The sequence below is a fragment of the Ostrinia nubilalis genome, chromosome 20 (genome assembly GCF_963855985.1).
Source record: "Ostrinia nubilalis chromosome 20, ilOstNubi1.1, whole genome shotgun sequence".
Taxonomy (NCBI): domain Eukaryota; kingdom Metazoa; phylum Arthropoda; class Insecta; order Lepidoptera; family Crambidae; genus Ostrinia; species Ostrinia nubilalis.
In genome coordinates this window covers 2,927,873-2,948,286 of record NC_087107.1, presented here as the reverse complement: position 1 = coordinate 2,948,286, position 20,414 = coordinate 2,927,873, and the positions used below count along the sequence as shown (strand labels likewise).

The 20,414-nt window shown below is 44.7% G+C and overlaps 2 protein-coding genes across 2 annotated transcripts; both read right to left on the bottom strand.

The window, feature by feature from the left end:
- Positions 1–1,698: 1,698 nt before the first annotated feature.
- On the bottom strand, positions 1,699–13,977 carry LOC135081852 (uncharacterized). The gene is made up of 15 exons (XM_063976634.1): positions 13,879–13,977; positions 13,513–13,636; positions 12,470–12,598; positions 11,527–11,659; positions 11,019–11,150; positions 10,624–10,729; positions 9,889–10,008; positions 8,056–8,194; positions 5,928–6,075; positions 5,260–5,379; positions 4,745–4,798; positions 4,369–4,491; positions 3,312–3,417; positions 2,719–2,811; positions 1,699–1,842 (listed from the first exon to the last, which is right to left on the bottom strand). The coding sequence occupies exons 1-15, from the start codon at positions 13,975–13,977 to the stop codon at positions 1,699–1,701; spliced, it is 1,770 nt and encodes a 589-aa protein (XP_063832704.1).
- Positions 13,978–15,872: 1,895 nt separating this feature from the next.
- On the bottom strand, positions 15,873–18,483 carry LOC135081851 (protein unc-79 homolog). Its single transcript, XM_063976633.1, has 4 exons — positions 18,406–18,483; positions 17,669–17,825; positions 16,260–16,461; positions 15,873–15,877 (listed from the first exon to the last, which is right to left on the bottom strand). Exons 2-4 carry the CDS (start codon positions 17,819–17,821, stop codon positions 15,873–15,875), a joined length of 360 nt encoding a protein of 119 aa, XP_063832703.1. The 5' UTR covers positions 17,822–17,825; positions 18,406–18,483.
- Between the last annotated feature and the right edge of the window lie 1,931 nt (positions 18,484–20,414).

Sequence of the window (20,414 nt, the reverse complement as noted above, 5' to 3'; positions counted from 1 at the left end):
AGGGTGCGGCGCGAGCGGCACGGCACTCCACGCCAGTTCCATCTTGGATAATGGAGACTCCGGCGACGCATAGGGACACTTCCCTGTGCGTGCGCACAGTAGACACTTGTCTCACCTCTCCTGCGGCGGGATGTGGAAGGGCTGGTGCGGCGGAGGGTGCGGCGCGAGCGGCACGGCACTCCACGCCAGTTCCATCTTGGATAATGGAGACTCCGGCGACGCATAGGGACACTTCCCTGTGCGTGCGCACAGTAGACACTTGTCTCACCTCTCCTGCGGCGGGATGTGGAAGGGCTGGTGCGGCGGAGGGTGCGGCGCGAGCGGCACGGCACTCCACGCCAGTTCCATCTTGGATAATGGAGACTCCGGCGACGCATAGGGACACTTCCCTGTGCGTGCGCACAGTAGACACTTGTCTCACCTCTCCTGCGGCGGGATGTGGAAGGGCTGGTGCGGCGGAGGGTGCGGCGCGAGCGGCACGGCACTCCACGCCAGTTCCATCTTGGATAATGGAGACTCCGGCGACGCATAGGGACACTTCCCTGTGCGTGCGCACAGTAGACACTTGTCTCACCTCTCCTGCGGCGGGATGTGGAAGGGCTGGTGCGGCGGAGGGTGCGGCGCGAGCGGCACGGCACTCCACGCCAGTTCCATCTTGGATAATGGAGACTCCGGCGACGCATAGGGACACTTCCCTGTGCGTGCGCACAGTAGACACTTGTCTCACCTCTCCTGCGGCGGGATGTGGAAGGGCTGGTGCGGCGGAGGGTGCGGCGCGAGCGGCACGGCACTCCACGCCAGTTCCATCTTGGATAATGGAGACTCCGGCGACGCATAGGGACACTTCCCTGTGCGTGCGCACAGTAGACACTTGTCTCACCTCTCCTGCGGCGGGATGTGGAAGGGCTGGTGCGGCGGAGGGTGCGGCGCGAGCGGCACGGCACTCCACGCCAGTTCCATCTTGGATAACGGAGACTCCGGCGACGCGTACGGGTTGCCACACTTCACTACGTACACGCATAATAATGAATATTAGTCGTTTTTAACGTCATCATCATCTGCTAGCCTGGAATGCGCGCCATTATATCGTTTTATCGAGACATTTTATCGATTTTAGACGACAAGCCCATACATTTGTCGTTTAAAATCAGCAACAATATTATATTGTGGCGCGCATTCTAGACTCGCCGGTCATTTAGACTCCACTGCAGAAGGCAGACCCTCTTTTATTAGCCAGAGACATTTGGAGGACTTAGCTTACACTCCCTTCGTTGAATAAAAGGCTTGGCGAGGTTTTAGGTTCGCATATTACATGTACTATCGCCAACAGTGTTAACTGCCCATCGAAAGTCATGTCATCTCGTTCTATCGCAAAGAATCGCCATTTGATTAGAGCGAGAGCAAAAACGGAAATGGATAGTTAACAGTGTGGGCGTGTGTACAATAGGTACGAGACACAATTTGAGAAAATAAAATGAGATCAATCCCAACCAGTGAAAGTAGAGTAATTCCAAGGGATAGCTCATTGTCGTGGTATACGAAACAATTAACCATAAATGAAAACTAAAATTCTTCTTTCTTATATTTTTCTAATGCACAACCTAATAAGTCAGTGAGTGTTGATACTGTAATATAATAAAATTAGCTTAATAAGTGATCTTAATAAATTCATCTAAACAACAATATTCACCTGGACTTCTATGCCGGGCATGATGGTGCGTGGCGGCCAGTCCATCGCCATTGGACGACGGCGCCGTATCTGGTGAAGTACTGCTGCCCACTGTGGTCCAAAAGTTCCCTCTGTATTACTTCCAAATGAGAACACGGTTTTCTAACAGTAACCTAACCTAATAGATTAAAGGTTTTAGTATCGTAATGCGTATGTGCGAAGTCTAATAGGTCGAACGCCGTCGACAGATTGGCGAACGATAATTAATTTTATTTTTGAGTCGCTATTGAGCATTCTTGGTGGCATTGCAGGCAGCCTTAGCAGACATATTATTTAAATTAAATATTTATTTTGACTTACCTACAATACGTTTTTGCTTTCCAAGTATTTTCGCCCGGGGAGATGTCTGTTGATGTAGCTGGTCGGGCCATATTTCTACCGACTGGCCGCTCATTGGTGTTGATTTTCTGTACAATACATATAAAAGTGCATAAAAAAACATTATACTTTCTAGACCTTATTTGACATTTTGTAATCGAACCATAGTTGTGTAATTTGAATGCACATCACAACTTTTCTAAGGAATTGAAAAGCAAAAACATTTTTTTTGTTGTTTAGCAATTTACTTACAAGTTGGAAGAATCGCTGCCAATTGATACAGATGAACTGGTAGACAGTTGGTGAGCCGAACGCGACCCTACAGCCGTCTGCGTATACAAAAATATACACGGTTAACATTATGAGCAATTCAAAGAGCAATAAATAACGTATACCTAATAAGGACAAAATTATAATGACGCCATCGTGGTTTCGTCAATTAGGCCTTTACAACCTTACTCACTTATATCATAAGGTTGAAAACAAATGAACCTTCTCAACATTTTGTGCTCTATAGTATAGATAGAGGTAACCCTCTTATATTATGATCCTTAATCGGATAAGCAAGTTAAAATATTTCATTGTTTTTGAACTTTAACACGAAGCAACAAAGTTCTAAATAATATGGTTACTAAATTACCATTGAGTGATTGAGGGATAATGTAACTTACACTAATCTTATTCAACGGTGGATGAGATGAGGCGGCCGGCGTTTCGATCTTAGGCGGCGGGTCCTCGTAGTGAGAAGGCTCATCGAAGGATCCCTAAAAAGTATTTCACAATCAACAAATAATACAGTAAAAAAAGTATTAGCACAAAACACAAGGACAAGACACTGTTTGCCAATAGAAATATGTAGGTATATTTTTTTTTACTTGTATAATTCATTAAGTTACTAGCTGTGCCCGTGACTTCATATAACGGGACTATTCCCACCTCTCGTTCCCACCACTGCAACTCCTGTGTAGCCAGGATCTACAGCTTCACCGGCAATAAAAACCCAACCAGTGAAGGTCAAGTTTGTCCCGGAGGAAAGTTAAACTGTCATTGGACATGGAACATAGGAGGAGTTCGAAGTTAAGATTCAACCTCTCTCCAGTGTAAAGTGGATGACAGGTGACCAAACAAAGGTTATGTAACCTTTTAGAAAAGATATACACCATGGACAGTAAACATCAATTATCGGGACCTATCTTGAGAGCCATTCTTGCACTGTAATCATAATTTAAATAACTATGTATATGTATAAATTATACATATTTACCGGCGCAGTGCTCCCATGGACAGTAGTATCAGATTTGTCGCTGGTCTCTGGAATTGCTATCAGCTCGCTTTCGGATGATTCTTGTTCCAAACTCCATTGTTTATATCTAGAATGAAACATAGTAAAATTAAGACTTCATAACTAAATGGAGACATAGGACTGCGCACACTATAGGGTTGATGGAACGGCAAGGGATTTTTGAGTGTCGAATACTATTGTACCTTATATTCTTGAAGCTTTAACGGTTGAAATTGTAATGCAATTTTCCTTAGAGTAAATTTTGACTCAGTATCATAGCTGCCAGAGCAGAGCAAATGAGGAATGTAAAATGTTTATTGTGTTCCGGCAGAATAGAATCAGACCTCCATTCTTCTTGTCAATGTCGTAATAGGCGACTAAAGGATAAAATATTATTTTTTTTATGTGACAGGAGGCAAACGAGCAGACGGATCACGGATCACCTGATGGTAAGTGATTACCAAAAGTATGCGAATATCACCCCTCCTACTCGTGTCTAGCCAGTGTGGGGAGTTTAGGCCGAATCCTACATTTGCCTCTGGTTCGCCTCTGGTGCCTCTGGTCTCGCTCCGCTGTCTAACTCAGCTTCGGAAAGGCTATCCTAGAGATGACTGTCTTAGGCCTCAGCCTCGAATTTAGCGGGCAGCGGGGCGGCGGCGGTAGCGGCGCGGGAGCGGCAGGATCTTATGCGTAAAATCAAATAGACCGGTTCTCGAAAACAGCGGCGCGGGAGCGGGCAACGAGCGGGCAGCGCACTCCTTCTTTTGCCCACAATAAATCGTGCGTTAGGAATAAATTTGAATCAAAATAAAATTGTCGCTGTAGTTCAGATATTTCGTTCGCGAATAAAAACAAATATCTCGACAACACAACCCCGAACACAACACTTCGCCGCTAAAGCGCCGCGCGAGCTGCCCGCTTGTTTCGAGAACGGGTCTGCGTTGCCCGCGCCGCTGCCCGCTAAATTCGAGGCTGAGGCCTTAGAACTGGAAGTACAGCCACAGTACAGCTAAATGAACTAATGATGATGATGACATACTTGGCGGCCTTGGCGGGCTCCTCCCAGTGCGTGTGCATGTGTGGCTTGGCGGTGAGCTTGGCTCGCGCTCCGGCGGGACAGTAGCGGCCACTCACTTGGCGGACTTGGCGGGCTTCTCCAAGGCTGCCAAGTATGTACACTATGTATGTGGACTGCAGCTGCTTCTAGCTGTTGCAGTGATGACCTCTGGCTCCATTTAAAGCGATAAGCTCCAGTGGAACGGTAGCAGCCACTCACTTGGCGACCTTGACAGACTCCTCCAAGGTTGCCAAGTAGGTAGGCTATGTTTGCGGACTAAATTTGCTGCCAGTCTTTCCAGCTCCGTCTAACCCTTGGCGTACATGATACATCTGTATGGGACAGTAGCAGCACTCACTTGACGGTCTTGGCGGGCTCCTTCAAGGATGCCAAGTATGTGGCGTAGGCTATGCTATGTATTTATATGGAATTATGGACTACAGCTGCTTCCAGCCGCTGCAGTTCCAACTTCTAGCTCCATCTAAAGCGACCCCTGTATGGGACAGTAGCAGCACTCACTTGGCGGCCTTGGCGGGCTCCTCCCAGTGCGTGTGCATGTGTGGCTTGGCGGTGAGCTTGGCTCGCGCTCCAGGGACAGTAGCAGCACTCACTTGGCGGCCTTGACAGACTCCTACCTAGGCTACGTTTGTGGACTACAGTTGCTGCCAGTCGTTTCCAGCTCCGTCTAAAGCGACCCATGGCATACATCTGTACGGGACAGTAGCAGCCACTCGCTTGGCGACCTAGGCAGACTCCTCTAATGCTGCTATGTATGTGGCTTGCAGCCTGCTTAAAGTCGCTGCAGTGGTGACTTCTGGCTCCATCTAAAGTGACCGTTGGCCTACACCTGTATGGGACAGTAGCAGCACTCACTTGGCGGCCTTGGCGGGCTCCTCCCAGTGCGTGTGCATGTGCGGCTTGGCGGTGAGCTTGGCTCGCGCTCCAGGGACAGTAGCAGCACTCACTTGGCAACCTTGCCGGGCTTCTCCAAGGCTGCCAAGTATGTAGACTATGTATGTGAACTACAGCTACTACAAGCCGCTGTGATGACTTCTGGATCCATCTTAAGCGACCCCTGGCTTACATCTGTATGGGACAGCAACAGCCACTCACTTGACCTTCACTGGTTGGGTTTTATTGGCGGTCAAGCTGTAGATCCTGGCTACACAGGAGTTGCAGCGGTGGAAACGAGAGATGGGAATAGTTTCGTAGCCACTCCCTTGACGGTCTTGGCGGGCTCTTTCAAGGATGCCAAGTATGTGGCGTAGGCTATGCTATGTATGTATATGGAATTGTGGACTACAGCTGCTTCCAGCCGCTGCAGTTCCAACTTCTAGCTCTATCTAAAGCGACCCCTGGCATACATCTGTATGGGACAGTACCAGACACTCACTTGGCAGCCTTGGCGGGCTTCTCCCAGGCTGCCAAATATTCCAGCCGCTGCAGTGGTGACTTTAGGCTGGAGCTTCTGGAGTGGTGACTTTAGATGGATCTAAAGTGACCCTTGGCCTACACCTGTACGGGACAGTAGCAGCACTCACTTGGCGGCCTTGGCGGGCTCCTCCCAGTGCGTGTGCATGTGTGGCTTGGCGGTCAGCTTGGGCTTGCGCTCCAGGGCTGCCAGCGGGCTGCTGCCGGCCGCCGCGGTTGTCGCTTCTAACTCTGTTTTGAGAGACGGCTGGCTGAGATCTGAGAAGAAAGAGCAAGAATACAGTACGTATTTTAGGCCCAGAACAGACGGTGAAACGCAACTGCAACTGCTAGTTACTTTTAAGTTGCATCTAAGTTTCTGCCATAGCGTCCGTTGAGAGACCACACATGACGCGACCAGTTTGAAAGTTTAGTGTCTTCGAAATTTCCTTTATTTTGGTCTAATAAACTGTAAACTTTACGAGATCAAATTAGAAATGAGGAGATCCGTAAACGAACTAAAGTCACTGACATAGCCCGACGGATTAGCAAGCTGAAGTGGCAATGGGCAGGGCACATAGTACCGAAAGACGCAGCGTGGGATGTCCACCCACAAGGTGGACCGACGACATCATAAAGGTAGCAGGAAGGCGCTGGAAGCAGGCCGCTACCAACCGGGCAACATGGATAGCATTGGGGGAGCCCTATGTTCAGCAGTGGACGTTCAGCTGAAATTATGATGATGGATGATGCCACTGGAAAATTTGACATCGCACGTGAGCTATTTATTCCACCGCTGCCACTGTACGCTATTATTATGAAAGAGACTATTGCTATGTCAACCATTTTTTTTTTCACCCAAAAAATACACGTCCGATAACAAAGTTCCAATTGTTTTCTCGCTGGACTAAAAACAACGTGTAAGAGCAAATGGCGATCTGCACTATACAGTAAAATGAACATTTGATAGTATCGGGGCGATTGTTCAGACCGCAAAACGAGCATTGATCAGCAAATATCGTTAAACAGCCAATGCTGTCTAAAGTACGGTCGCCGAGCACGTAGAATTTCGTCCAATGACCCCAAGATACCCATTCTTATCGCTCGCGCGTAATTATATTGCTGTCGCGTTCGCACACTCACTGCTGCACACTGGACGAAATTCTACGTGCTCGGCGACCGGACTATAATAAAGAGCAGTGGCATTCTTGAAACGACGATTTGAACTTAGAAAACAGCTAGTCGTTTTCTCGTTTTGTTGTTTTTAAAATATTTACATATGAACGTTGTGTACTTTTATTGAAGGCTCAAAATCATCTAGCTTTGCCTCTCGGGCGCGGTATATGCGGCATAACGATCATGGGCGGTATCCTCTTGCACTGGTGGTGCTGCACATCATTATTTTAAGCTTTATCCCTTTGAAACAAAGTTCAGTCTTCCAGCACTTACCTCTCGGGCGCGGTATATGCGGCATAACAATCATTGGCGGGATCCTCTTGCACTGATGGTGCACATCATTATTTTAAACCTTATCCCTTTGAAACAAAGTTCTGTCTTCCAGCACTTACCTCTCGGGCGCGGTATATGCGGCATGACGATCATCGGCGGGATCCGCTTGCATTGATGATGCTCCACATCATTATTTTAAACCTTATCCCTTTGAAACAAAGTTCAGTCTTCTAGCACTTACCTCTCGGGCGCGGTATATGCGGCATGACGATCATGGGCGGTCTCCGCTTGCACTGGTGATGGTGCACATAATTATTTTAAACCTTATCCCTTTGAAACAAAGTTCAGTCTTACCTCTCGGGCGCGGTATATGCGGCATGACAATCATCGGCGGTATCCGCTTGCACTGATGGTGCACATCATTATTTTAAACCTTATCCTTACCTCTCGGTCGCGGTATATGCGGCATGACGATCATCGGCGGGATCCGCTTGCACTGGTGGTGCTGCACATCATTATTTTAAACCTTATCTCTTTGAAACAAAGTTCAGTCTTCCAGCACTTACCTCTCGGGCGCGGTATATGCGGCATAACAATCATTGGCGGGATCCTCTTGCACTGGTAGTGCTGCACATCATAATTTTAAACCTTATCTCTTTGAAACAAAGTTCAGTCTTCCAGCACTTACCTCTCGGGCGCGGTATATGCGGCATAACAATCATTGGCGGGATCCTCTTGCACTGGTAGTGCTGCACATCATAATTTTAAACCTTATCTCTTTGAAACAAAGTTTAGTCTTCCAGCACTTACCTCTAGGGCGCGGTATATGCGGCATAACAATCATCGGCGGGATCCGTTTGCATTGATGATGCTGCGCTTCCACGGTATGCAAGACTATCCGCACCAGCGACACCACTTGGTTGCACACAGGACCGCTGCTGTAGTGGTACTGGAAGAAATGAGGGTATAATGAGGATCAGTACTGTTGTAGAAAATTCAATAAAATTAGTATCTACGTTAATCTTTAAGACATAAGAAAGATATATCTTTTTGAATTATCCAAATCGGACCATTACTTACGAAGATATTAAGTAATAAATATAGGCCGTTTTTGCCGCTAAAAGTCAACGTACGCAGGGCCGCGTGACGTCACTATATCCGAATCGAGCGCAGCCGGCGTACTATTGGGATGGAAAATATTTTTTTCCAGCTAAACTATCAGTTTTAGAAAAAAACTTTCAATAACATTTATTCATCAAAATAAAGTAACCTATCGACCAGTAATTTTTAAAAATAAAAATCATACTCAATGAGGAAGGGGAAGGAAGGGGGGGGGGAATCATACCCAACTTCTGGCCGAGGGGGAAGTCATGCCCAGCTTATGACCTGGGGAGAGGAGGGGGGCGGGGGAGTCATACCCAGCTTCTAGGCTAAGATTAAATAATTTCCAGGAGGGAGCAGCTGTCCTTTCCTGCAGCAGCTGGCCCGTCCATGGGAACGGCGAATAGATAGGTAGGTACGTAGGTTTAACTCAGAAAAACTAAATAACAGGTAGGTATTGCGTGTACATCGAAATGATCTTCATAGCAATGTCTTGTAGCCTAGGCAGAGTGTATCTGCCTCAGCTATACCTTATTGTTAGAAGTAAATAAATTAATACTTATACATTTTTATATTTTACTTGGAAGAAGATATGACTAACAACACTTATGAACACTTTATTTGAATAAATCGCCAAATATACCACTCCAATCGCGTCACTGCGTTCCATTGAATCGTATGAGCGTATGGATTTTTTGCGTTATTTCTATTTTTAAAAATTACCTATCGATAGCTTACTTTATTCTGATGAATAAATGTCATTACAAGTTTTTCTCTAAAACTGATAGTTTGGCTAGAAAAAAATATTTTCTATCCACGCAGTACGCCGGCAGCGTTCGGATCGGATATAGTGACGTCATCGTCCCCGCGCCGGGCGGTCAGTGAACTTTTTTAGTAATTTGGCCATAACTTCGTCAATTTTTGTCGTAGAACAAAAAAATTTGGACTGTGTATTAAGGATTTCTTAGCCTTATAAATCTGCATTCACAGCTAAAAATCGAAATGATCCTCATTGGTAAGTTATGAATGTGGAGATACCCAATGTACAATGTTGTAACATTGAAGTGAATTTTAGATCGATAAAGAAACACTTTCTCAACCAATTTGAACGTCGTTGCTAACATTTCCTAGATGTAGAAGATAGTAGATGAAGAAGATCCTAGCAGTATTTATATAACTTTAAACTTAGGGCCCGTTAATTTGTACCAATTTTTATGAACATGTAACGGATATACTAGTTTTAGAGCGCTTTCACATTTAGGCGACTTAGAGGTCTTCAGGTACACAACTAGGCTTGTAACATCAACGCGTCTGGCCAACTTAGGCAATATAAGATCCTCCATTTCCTTTTTTAATTAGGAGAGTCTAGCTCCTGTGTATAATGCAGTAAAAATTAGATACATAATGAATGATAGACGATATAAAATTATAATCTTTATAGCGATAAGACCGCCTAAATCGTGCTGTCTCTTTTGTGTGTTTCTTTTTTTTGTGTTGTGTGTGGTGTACAATAAGATGTGGTCTATTTTTCTCTTATTTTACCTTGTACAAAACCACCAGTAGCGCCATCAGCCAATGCCTCCTAACGTGCGGTTCTAACGCCGCTAAGGAATGAGTCGCGGCCGGCGGATTGGTAGAGCCGTAGGTGCCTCCGCTGCAGTACTGTAACATTATAGAAAGTTAAAGACAAACATGATCTTGCCAGTAAATAATGACTGACTTTCTTGCGCTGCTTCTTCTCAGCACTGGCCTATTTATTGTCCCGAAGCAGTGATAGGGTTAATACTGGGACGTGTACAAGTGCTTTTTAAAAGCCTATTAGCAAAAATAAATAAGTTTTATGAGTTTTTAAGGACCAAAAAAGTTATCGGAACTCCGAAGAAAAAAATAGAAAGATACGTGCATTTTGTCTTCATATTATAAGCACAAGCACCTAATGTTTTTGTAAGCTAGCGATGCTTTAATACTACTGCAATATTGTACTAAATCAGACATTAATCTCAATTTGTAAGGAACACTAAAAGTGATTGAAGTTATTGGGATGAACAAAGGAGAGGGATCTTAGGAGAGGTCCAATGTTTAGCAATCCACGTGAGGAAAAGGAATTTATTTATTAAGGCATACACAACAGGTAACAATCAAGGGATACAATGGAAATTACAAATAACTGCAATTATTACAAAATAATGGGAATATATTTACCAAAATACATTGTAGTTTATTGCCTAGCTTTAAGGTCTGCTAAATTATTTTTAATAAAACTAAATAAATATAAACCTGTAGTAGCAGCAGTGTAGGTTCAGCAATGCAAGCACCCATGACGTGGTTTTGATCCAACACTTGAGGTAGGTTGGCCATAAATGCATTGAAGATGGACGATTGCCTGTTGACACAATAATTCTTTAATTAAAATATAATATATAAGCTTTGTCTATGAATTTCAAACATTTTAAAATATTTATTACTTAGTTTTCGTTTGTAATGTTGATTGACTATTTATGTCGACGACATGATTTTAAATCTTCACCATCATCATCAGCATCATTTCAGCCACAGGACGTCCACTGCTGAACATAGGCCTCCCCAATGATTTTCATAATGACCGGTTGGTGGCAGCGCCTTCCTGCTACGTTTATGAGGTCGTCGGTCCAACTTTAGTGTCAGTTATTTACCTTAGAGTATATGGCGAGATGTGGAAGTACTTTTCGTTGCAGTTGTACCCGAGCAAAAGGAAGAGATGTTTCAGTACTAACTCCTGTGTTTTGGCTATTGCCTTGTCTTCGGTGGGATGGGCTTGATCTGACCTGAAATGAAAATGAAAAATATATTGATCTCCACAATAGGCATTGGCTGTCGTAAAACATTCCAAGCAACTATTTAATTTTGATTTTTTAAGGTATTTTTAATGAAAAATGTGAACTATGTGCATTTGTATGAGACCGGGGAAAGGCAACGGCAAAAATCAGCCGGTGCATCTCGTATAAAGAGAAGACATCTGTACAATGTACAGTGTACATAGTGAGAGTGAAAAGGCATCATCATCACCACAGGACGTCCACAGCTGAACATAGGCCTCCCCCAATGACTTCCACATCTGTATTGTGAGTTGTGCATTACTGTGACTCTATTTCGGAAGTATTTGTTTTAAAAAGTAGGTAGATAGTCTTTTTTATAACATACCTGGACAAGAACTGCATCAGTAGAAAGACGAGCAGATTAGTGGTCTCTCTGTCAGCTTCTTCGAGATCAATTTTAGGCAGCACTGTTGTTAGCGTATCTTCTGTCGAACGACCGGACAAGGAATGGAATCCATCTGAAAATAAAGAAATCTATAATTTAATACATAATTAAATGCGTATGTAATGCAAACAAATATAACAAGAAATTGTAACAGACTCAAAAAATATCTTCAAAAAGTCTTATATCCATTGTGTTAATAATATGTCAGCGCCGGACACAGATGCTGCAAATTATTATTGATGATTAATAGTACCAATCTTAATATTATGTTATCTGTAAATCTGTAGAGCGGAAGGTTTGTGATTCCTAAACGTAACACCCGACTGATGCGCAGAAAAAGCTAACTGTCAATCAGTTGTGTCATGTTAAGTGTGAGCAGGCGGCTGCGAGGTTATCTTTGAAAGCGTGTTGAGTTTGGTGGAACGTTAAATTGTAGGAAAAGTGGTTGTCAACCATCCAAGATATTATCTCCTTGCCCGTTAACCCACGCCAATGGAGATTCCACCCCTAGAGTTCATTCTGATAGAGACCCAGTGCCTTTAAATATGTCTTCTAAAATAATCAAGGAATGCTATAAAAATGTTTTACATTTGCGTTAAAAAAAATAAAAAAATCCAACTATGTAAAGAACTTTTCTTCAGTCAACAGCATATCAAGATTGATACTAAAGCCTGGTCCGTGAGCACGTAGAATTTTGTCCAATGACCCCAAGCTACCCATCCTTATCGCTATCCAAAATTCTACGTGCTCACGGACCAGGCTTTACAAAACTATGATTTTCCCAAGAAATACTGTACTTTACATCATTGGAATAAGGTCCAAACCTATTGTTTGACATCTTGTGACAGTTTCCCGTGCTGTACTTGAAATATTTGACGCTTACCATGAGTATTGTTAGAGCGTTGCGGTGCCAAAGGCTGCGGCGTGGCCAGAAGCTGCCCCAAGCCGAACCTCGAAGTCTTGCGTTTGAGCAACGGCGCGGAGTACTGACGGGAGTACACTTTCTCGCGCTCTGGAAATAAGGAATTTGATTGTGAATGAAAAATGGTGACAGATAGGAGATACTTGTGGATACATTTTTGTGGATTGAGTCCACTTTTTTGAGGGTTCAACCAAAATGCTCCCTACTTGTTTTTTCATGAGAATAAAGATTCTTTAAACCGAATGTAGAACACTTACTGTAATTTTGACCGTTTTTTTACATTTATTAGCCTTGTCTCAGGGGCCAAATATGGTATTTTTGGGTCATTTGGTTCCAAAATGACGCAGTTAGAGTGTTCACATTTGATTCCCTAATAGATGGGTGTGGCGGCATAGTGGCCGGGGCAGATATAGTCCTTTTGTAGGGCCATTTGGTCCCAAACGACGCACTGAGAGTGCACGTTTGGTTCCCTCTAGTTAGGATATCCTAAGCTATAGGAACAATGCTACACTACTTAAGTCTTACTATACTCACGATGTATGTATAGTGTCTGGATGCGGCGGCATAGTCGCCGGGGCGGATATGGTCCTCTTATAGGGCCATTTGGTGCCAAACGACGCACTGAGAGTGTTCGCATTCGGTTCCCTCTCACACACTATACGCTATAGGAGCTATTTCTAGCTATCCACTACTGAAATGTCAGTATACTTACCATGTCTAGTATCTGGGTGCGGCGGCATAGTCGCCGGGGCAGATATGGTCCTCTTGTAGGGTCATTTGGTGCCAAACGACGCACTGAGAGTGTTCGCATTGGGTTCCCTCGCAGAAACACTGAGAGCCTCGTGCGCTCGACGCACTTTGTACAGGAACCATTCGGAAATAGTCACACACTATACCATATAAGAGCTATTCTTTACTACTGAAATGTCAGTAAACTTACCATGCCTAGTATCCGCGCTATAGGAGCTATTTCTAGCTATGCACTGAAATGTCAGTATACTTACCATGCCTGGTATCTGGGTGCGGCGGCATAGTCGCCGGGGCGGATATGGTCCTCTTGTAGGGCCATTTGGTGCCAAACGACGCACTGAGAGTGTTCGCATTCGGTTCCCTCGCAGACACTCTAAGCTATAGGAACAATTCTACACTACTTAAGTCTTACTTTACTTAAGTGTTTCTTTACTTACCATGCCTAGTATCTGGATGCGGCGGCATAGTCGCTGGGGCAGATATGGTCCTTTTGTAGGGCCATTTGGTGCCAAACGACGCACTAAGAGTGTTCGCATTCGGTTCCCTCGCAGACACTCTAAGCTATAGGAACAATTCTACACTACTTAAGTCTTACTTTACTTAAGTGTTTCTTTACTTACCATGCCTAGTATCTGGATGCGGCGGCATAGTCGCTGGGGCAGATATGGTCCTTTTGTAGGGCCATTTGGTGCCAAACGACGCACTGAGAGTGTTCGCATTCGGTTCCCTCGCAGACACTCTAAGCTATAGGAACAATTCTACACTACTTAAGTCTTACTTTACTTAAGTGTTTCTTTACTTACCATGCCTAGTATCTGGATGCGGCGGCATAGTCGCTGGGGCAGATATGGTCCTTTTGTAGGGCCATTTGGTGCCAAACGACGCACTGAGAGTGTTCGCATTGGGTTCCCTCGCAGACACACTTAGGGCCTCGTGTGCGCGACGCACTTTGTACAGGAACCATTCAGAACTAGTTTCGCTGCTCACGAGTTCTGTTGACAACGTACAAATAAATTGTTCAATAGAGACAGAATTCAGATTTCTTCATGATGGTTAGGCAGGCCCAAAAAGGTTTTTTCAAACAAGAAAGAGTGAATAAAGAGATTATTTTATTTAAAGCGTGTTGGGCATTCCTTAAAAAAACCTTTGTTTTTCTTGTATTACTACTAGATATGGACTTCCACCATCACTTATCTTAATGGTAAAAACTAAAGCAAGAATTAAGTTGTTAATACGATACGATGCGATATAGAATAATGGATGAATATAAAAATGAAAAAAATAAGCAGTTCAAAAGCATAAAAATCAAAACAATAAAATATACTCACAACACAATCATCTACACACCAAAACAGTAAACCTGTATAACAAGACATTAATTTAATTAACAATAAAAATTAGATAAAAATAAGACAAATAAAAAATATTTTAGACAAAAAGATAAAACTTCATTGACATATACACATATGAAAAATACACAAAGCAACAACTTTTACTATAAAAACAAAAAGAAATTGTGTCAAAAAAGTCCTTACACAAACGGTAGGCCAGGCGAGGCGACACACAAAACTGTACCCTTTGGCTCAAGTATTAAGGACTCACTCCTCAAGTTATTTAAGTCATCCTAGTTGGTGAAGTCAACAGTCTTGTTGGAGGAAACTGTCCCATCTGTCTCAGACATTAAAGAGAGAACCCACAAGTTGGCAAAGTCGCCATCTTGCTTCTAAAGCCCGGTCTGTGAGCACGTATAATTTTGTCCAATGACCCAAAACTACCCATCCTTATCGCTCGCGCGTAATTACATTGCTGTCGCGACTGTGCGACGGGCGCCCGCAGTGAGTGTGCGAGCGTGACAGCAACATAATTACGCGCGAGCGATAAAGATGGGTAGCTTGGGGTCATTAGACAAAATTCTACGTGCTCACGGACCAGACTATAACATCAGCGCCTCCAAGCGGGAGATCAGGCAGCAGACAAAACTGTTACTTCTGCCTCAGGTATTAAGGACTCGCCTTAGTTGATGAAGTCTTGTTGGAAACTGTCCCCTCTGCCCCAGGTATTAAGCACTCACCCCTCAAGTTAGTAAAGTCCACGGTCTTGTTCGAGTAGTACTGAACCTCCAATAAGAGTGCCTAGAAGCGCCAGAAAAGGCGGGAGACAAAACTGAACCTTCTGCCCCAGGCATTAAGCACTCACCCCTCAAGTTGGTAAAGTCCACGGTCTTGTTGGAGTTGATGTTGGCTTCCAGTAAGAGCGCCTCGAAGCGGTTGAGGAAGAACTCCCACGTGAGGATGCGGCGGTCGCTGAGCGTGTTGTGCAGCTGGTAGATGCACTGCAGCACCATCCCGGGCCACATCACCAGGACAAACGAAACTGAACCCTCTGCCCCAGGTATTAAGGACTCGCCCCTCAGTTTGATGTAGTCACCAGTCTTGCTTCACACACTTAAGACTCGAATCCGTAGGCCAGATGGCAGACGAAACTGAACCCTCTGTCAGGCAAAGACAGAACCCTTGAGTTGGTGTAGTCACCAGTTTTGCCTCTTAGAGTAGCGACTCGAATCCTTAGGTCAGGTGACAGACCAAACTGTACCTCCACTTCAGGTATTAAGAACTCATCCTAGTCGGTGAAGTCAAGTCTTGTTAGAAACTGTCCTCTTTGCCTCGGGTAATAAGCACTCACTCCTCAAGTTGGTAAAGTCCACGGTCTTTTTGGGGTAGATCTGAACCGCCAATAAGAGTGCCTAAAGCCTGGTCCGTGAGCACGTAGAATTTTGTCCAATGACCCCAAGCTACCCAATTATGTTGCTGTCGCGCTCGCACACTCACCGCGGGCGCCCGTCGCACAGTCGCGACAGCAATATAATTACGCGCGAGCGATAAGGATGGGTAGCTTGGGGTCATTGGACAAAATTCTAAGTGCTCATGGACCAGGCTTTAAGAAGCGCTAGAAAAGGCTGGAGACAAAACTGAACCTTCTGCCCCAGGTATTAAGCACTCACCCCTCAAGTTGGTAAAGTCCACGGTCTTGTTGGAGTTGATGTTGGCTTCCAGTAAGAGCGCCTCGAAGCGGTTGAGGAAGAACTCCCACGTGAGGATGCGGCGGTCGCTGAGCGTGTTGTGCAGCTGGTAGATGCACTGCAGCACCATTGGTCGGTCTACTATGACCAGGTCGAATTGGGTCTCCAGGCAGAATAGGAGAAGCTGGAGGTAAGAGATAACATATGAGTGGCATGTATGAATAATATTAGCTGTGCCAGCGACTTCGTACGCGTGAAAACCCGTTTTCGCAACATTTTTCATTTTTGCTCTGCACCTATATTACGCTTAGCGTCATGGTATATAGCCTATAGCCTTCCTCAATAAATGGGCTATCTAACACTGAAATAATTTTTCAAATCAGACCGGTAGTTCCTGAGATTAACGCGTTCAAGTAAACAAACAAACAAACTCTTCAGCTTTATAATATTAGTAAGTATAGATATAGATAGATGGTAGGAGCAGGCCTGTTCATCTCCGCGAGTTTACATCGAAAACAAAACACGCACGATGGCCCACCTACAGGATACTATTCGACAAGGCCTCACATACGAGCGAACATTGACTCACGCACGCGTATTTTTGTGTATGATGGAAGAAAATAAAGAAAATGGTGTACTAAATACTGTGCAGTATTTAACTGCCTAAATAATAATAAAAACACAGAATGTACTTTTTTAAGTTGCCTCAAGACACTGGGAGGTAAATAAGTAGTTAATATCATTCATGATAATTCATGCTAAATCATGTATTTCCTCCGCCATTTTCCGCAGTTTGGCACCTCACGTCACATCATTTTACCGAAGTCAGCCCTATAGCTTCGGCGCAGTGCCGATCACTGACGTTTGTCAACAAAATGGTGCTTGACTCTTGAGACAGGCTAAATTAATGACATTGAGCATACATTTTTTTAAATACCTTCGCGAAGTAAAACTTCTGTACGTAGTACTTATATTATTCTGTGGTAGGAGTGGGAGGTTGAAGATTGTTCAATACTGGTGTCGCATCCATAGAGATATACCCCTATTTCAAATGACTGGCAACTAGTGGTGCCTGAATTTTTTCCGGAGTTTGTTCTCAGCATTTGTCATATGTTTGTCTCGAAGCGGTGGTAAGGCCCAAAAGATAAGGAGACATTTAAAGTTCCCCTTATGTGCTACCTTTTTTATATTATTTTTGACCAAAATACTGATTAAATTGAATATGATATTTTTGATTTTGAAACTCCTTGAACAAATAAACAGTACGCGCTTACGTCACAAGACAGGGCTGCGCATTTTGATTCGATGAAAAAGACGGGGGAAAAACAGACAGTTGACAATTTTTGTTGCAAAATAATCCTACTAAAAGTAAAGTACGGACTACAACATACGTCAATAGCATTATCGTGCACGGTCCCGATGTACAGCGTAGCCCGTTGCGCGACGTACACATTGATGTCGTCCATACTCGAGATGAGGTAGCAGAAGGCGGTCGCCAGCGCTGTCTGTAGAGGCAGGCTCGTCCTAATGGGAGATCCGTCCATGAATCTGTAAAAATATATAAAGCATGGTGTATTTATGTTGCATGAGTAGTGTATGCTATCTTAAGAAATACACCTTGTGAACTGCGTCAAATACAAAATAAATGAGAATTGGAAATCTGAAGTGGAATTATGAATCATATGACTGTTTTTGTTTTATTGCAGAAGATAAATGTGAAATTGAAGTAAGTGACAGGTATTTATTGCTGTAAAACAGAGATTGAGTTGACTGTGGATAGGCCTGCAAATAATTGTACGCAGAAGCTTTTAAGGAAAAACTCAGAATTAAAGCCAAAACAGTGTATATTGCTCAAGACAGAGTTTAGAGACAGTATAGTAGACATCAAAACCAAAAACAATATCAATAAAAAAGTAAAAAACCATAAAGAATTATCAAAAAGTATTGCTGGCAAAACTGCTGGCAACAATTACAATGGTTGATTTGACCTGGTCCAAGTAAGATTTCCAAGTTCTTTCACTGAAAAATTTTCTCTTAATAAATCTTTGCAGCGCAAAATAGGTGACAAATAATTTTACTCCAAAGTCCACCTGGTCCCATCAGGGTTTCAGAAACATTCAGAACCTACCTGATGATAACAGTGACTCGCTCCACCGCCGTGAACCGGACTCGGTGGTCGTGATGATGGAACTGGTCGCGTATGAGGTTGCAGAACACGTCAGCACCACCAGCTAACGTCACGAAGTGGAGAAGCACTACCTTCTATGAAACTGTTGACTTTCCACTAAGCCTTGCCTACCTGATGATAACGGTGACTCGCTCCACCGCCGTGAACCGGACTCGGTGGTCGTGATGATGGAACTGGTCGCGTATGAGGTTGCAGAACACGTCAGCACCACCAGCTAACGTCACGAAGTGGAGAAGCACTACCTTCTATGAAACTGTTGACTTTCCACTAAGCCTTGCCTACCTGATGATAACGGTGACTCGCTCCACCGCCGTGAACCGGACTCGGTGGTCGTGATGATGGAACTGGTCGCGTATGAGGTTGCAGAACACGTCAGCACCACCAGCTAACGTCACGCAGTGGAAAAGCACTACTACGAAACTACTGAAAGAAGAAAGAGTTTTGTTTTCACTAAGCCCAGCCTACCTGATGATAACGGTGACTCGCTCCACCGCCGTGAACCGGACTCGGTGGTCTTGATGATGGAACTGGTCTCGTATGAGGTTGCAGAACACGTCAGCACCACCAGCTAACGTCACGCAGTGGAGAAGCACAACTAGGAAACTACTATGTTTCCACTAAGCCTAGCCTACCTTATAATAACGGTGACTCGCTCCACCGCCGTGAATCTAACTCTGTGGTCGTGATGATGGAACTGGTCGCGTATGAGGTTGCAGAACACGTCAGCACCACCAGCAAACGTCACCCAGTGGAGAAGCACTACCTTCTATGAAACTGTTGACTTTCCACTAAGCCTTGCCTACCTGATGATAACGGTGACTCGCTCCACCGCCGTGAACCGGACTCGGTGGTCGTGATGATGGAACTGGTCGCGTATGAGGTTGCAGAACACGTCAGCACCACCAGCTAACGTCACGCAGTGGAGAAGCACTGGGACTGCTACTGAGCAGATGTGGGAGTGGCTGGCGTTGCAGACGTTCCATAGGCTGGAGATAAGAAAGAAAATTATTTAATTAGTACAGGAATGAACCGTAGGAGAACCAGAGTGACTGACATAGCCCGCAGAATCGCTAAAATCAAGTGGCAGTGGGCAGGGCACATAGCTCGTAGAGCTGACGGCCGCTGGGGCAGGAAAGTTCTTGACTGGCGACCACGAGCCGGAAGACGTAGCGTGGGCAGACCTCCCACTAGGTGGACCGACGATCTGGTGAAGGTCGCGGGATGCGCCTGGATGCGAGCGGCGCAGGACTGGTCTTTGTGGAGATCCTTGGGGGAGGCCTTTGTCCAGCAGTGGACGTCTTTCGGCTGAAACGAACGAACAGGAATGAACCTGTGTTCATTAATGTTCGTTCGTTCGTTCGTTATTATGTCAAGAACGTACACCTAGCCATGAAACTCCGTCAGAGTAGAATAAGAACTATAACTATAGTTCCTGCAGAACTATAGGACATAAAGGACCACCCCCACACTTCTGGTGGGTGTCGTGACTAAAGGCGACTAACCCCCCAAAAGACAAAGTGGAGTACACCCTACGTTGTCTTTTAGGAGGCATAGGTACAGCCTACCCACAGGCTAATTCCAGAATATGTATCTAGTAAGTTAGAGAAAGTCGTATTCTAGACTGGAGAAGATTGTGAATATCTGCTAAAACTTGAGTAAAGCTAAGCGTCCACTTGTCGGTATCGTACGCAACGGACGCATCGTACAAAACACATCGTATCGGATGTGCGATGCGTGCGATGCGGACAGGTGGACGCACTTATATGAGTTTCCATATAAATAATACTACGATCCGTTGCGTGCGATACGTCCGATGCGTACGATACCGACATGTGGACGCTAGCCTATAAACGCCTTTGACTTGTTATAACTGCAAATATGGCTTACTTGTCAATAAGAAGATTCTCCTGGCACCAAATCAGGAAGCCCCTGTGATCGGCTAAAGCATC

Bases quoted from the DNA above. Each gene is read 5' to 3' on its own strand.
- LOC135081852 (XM_063976634.1), bottom strand. From the start codon at position 13,977: ATGCGAACACTCTCAGTGCGTCGTTTGGCACCAAATGGCCCTACAAAA. The intron at 11,660-12,469 runs GTAAGCGTCAAA...CTTTATTTTCAG, and splicing joins ACGCTCTAACAATACTCATG to ATGGATTCCATTCCTTGTCC. The intron at 8,195-9,888 runs GTAAAATAAGAG...CATTTCTTCCAG, and splicing joins TACTGGTGGTTTTGTACAAG to TACCACTACAGCAGCGGTCC.
- LOC135081851 (XM_063976633.1), bottom strand. From the start codon at position 17,821: ATGGACGGATCTCCCATTAGGACGAGCCTGCCTCTACAGACAGCGCTG. The intron at 16,462-17,668 runs GTATGTTGTAGT...TCTTACCTCCAG, and splicing joins TGCACGATAATGCTATTGAC to CTTCTCCTATTCTGCCTGGA.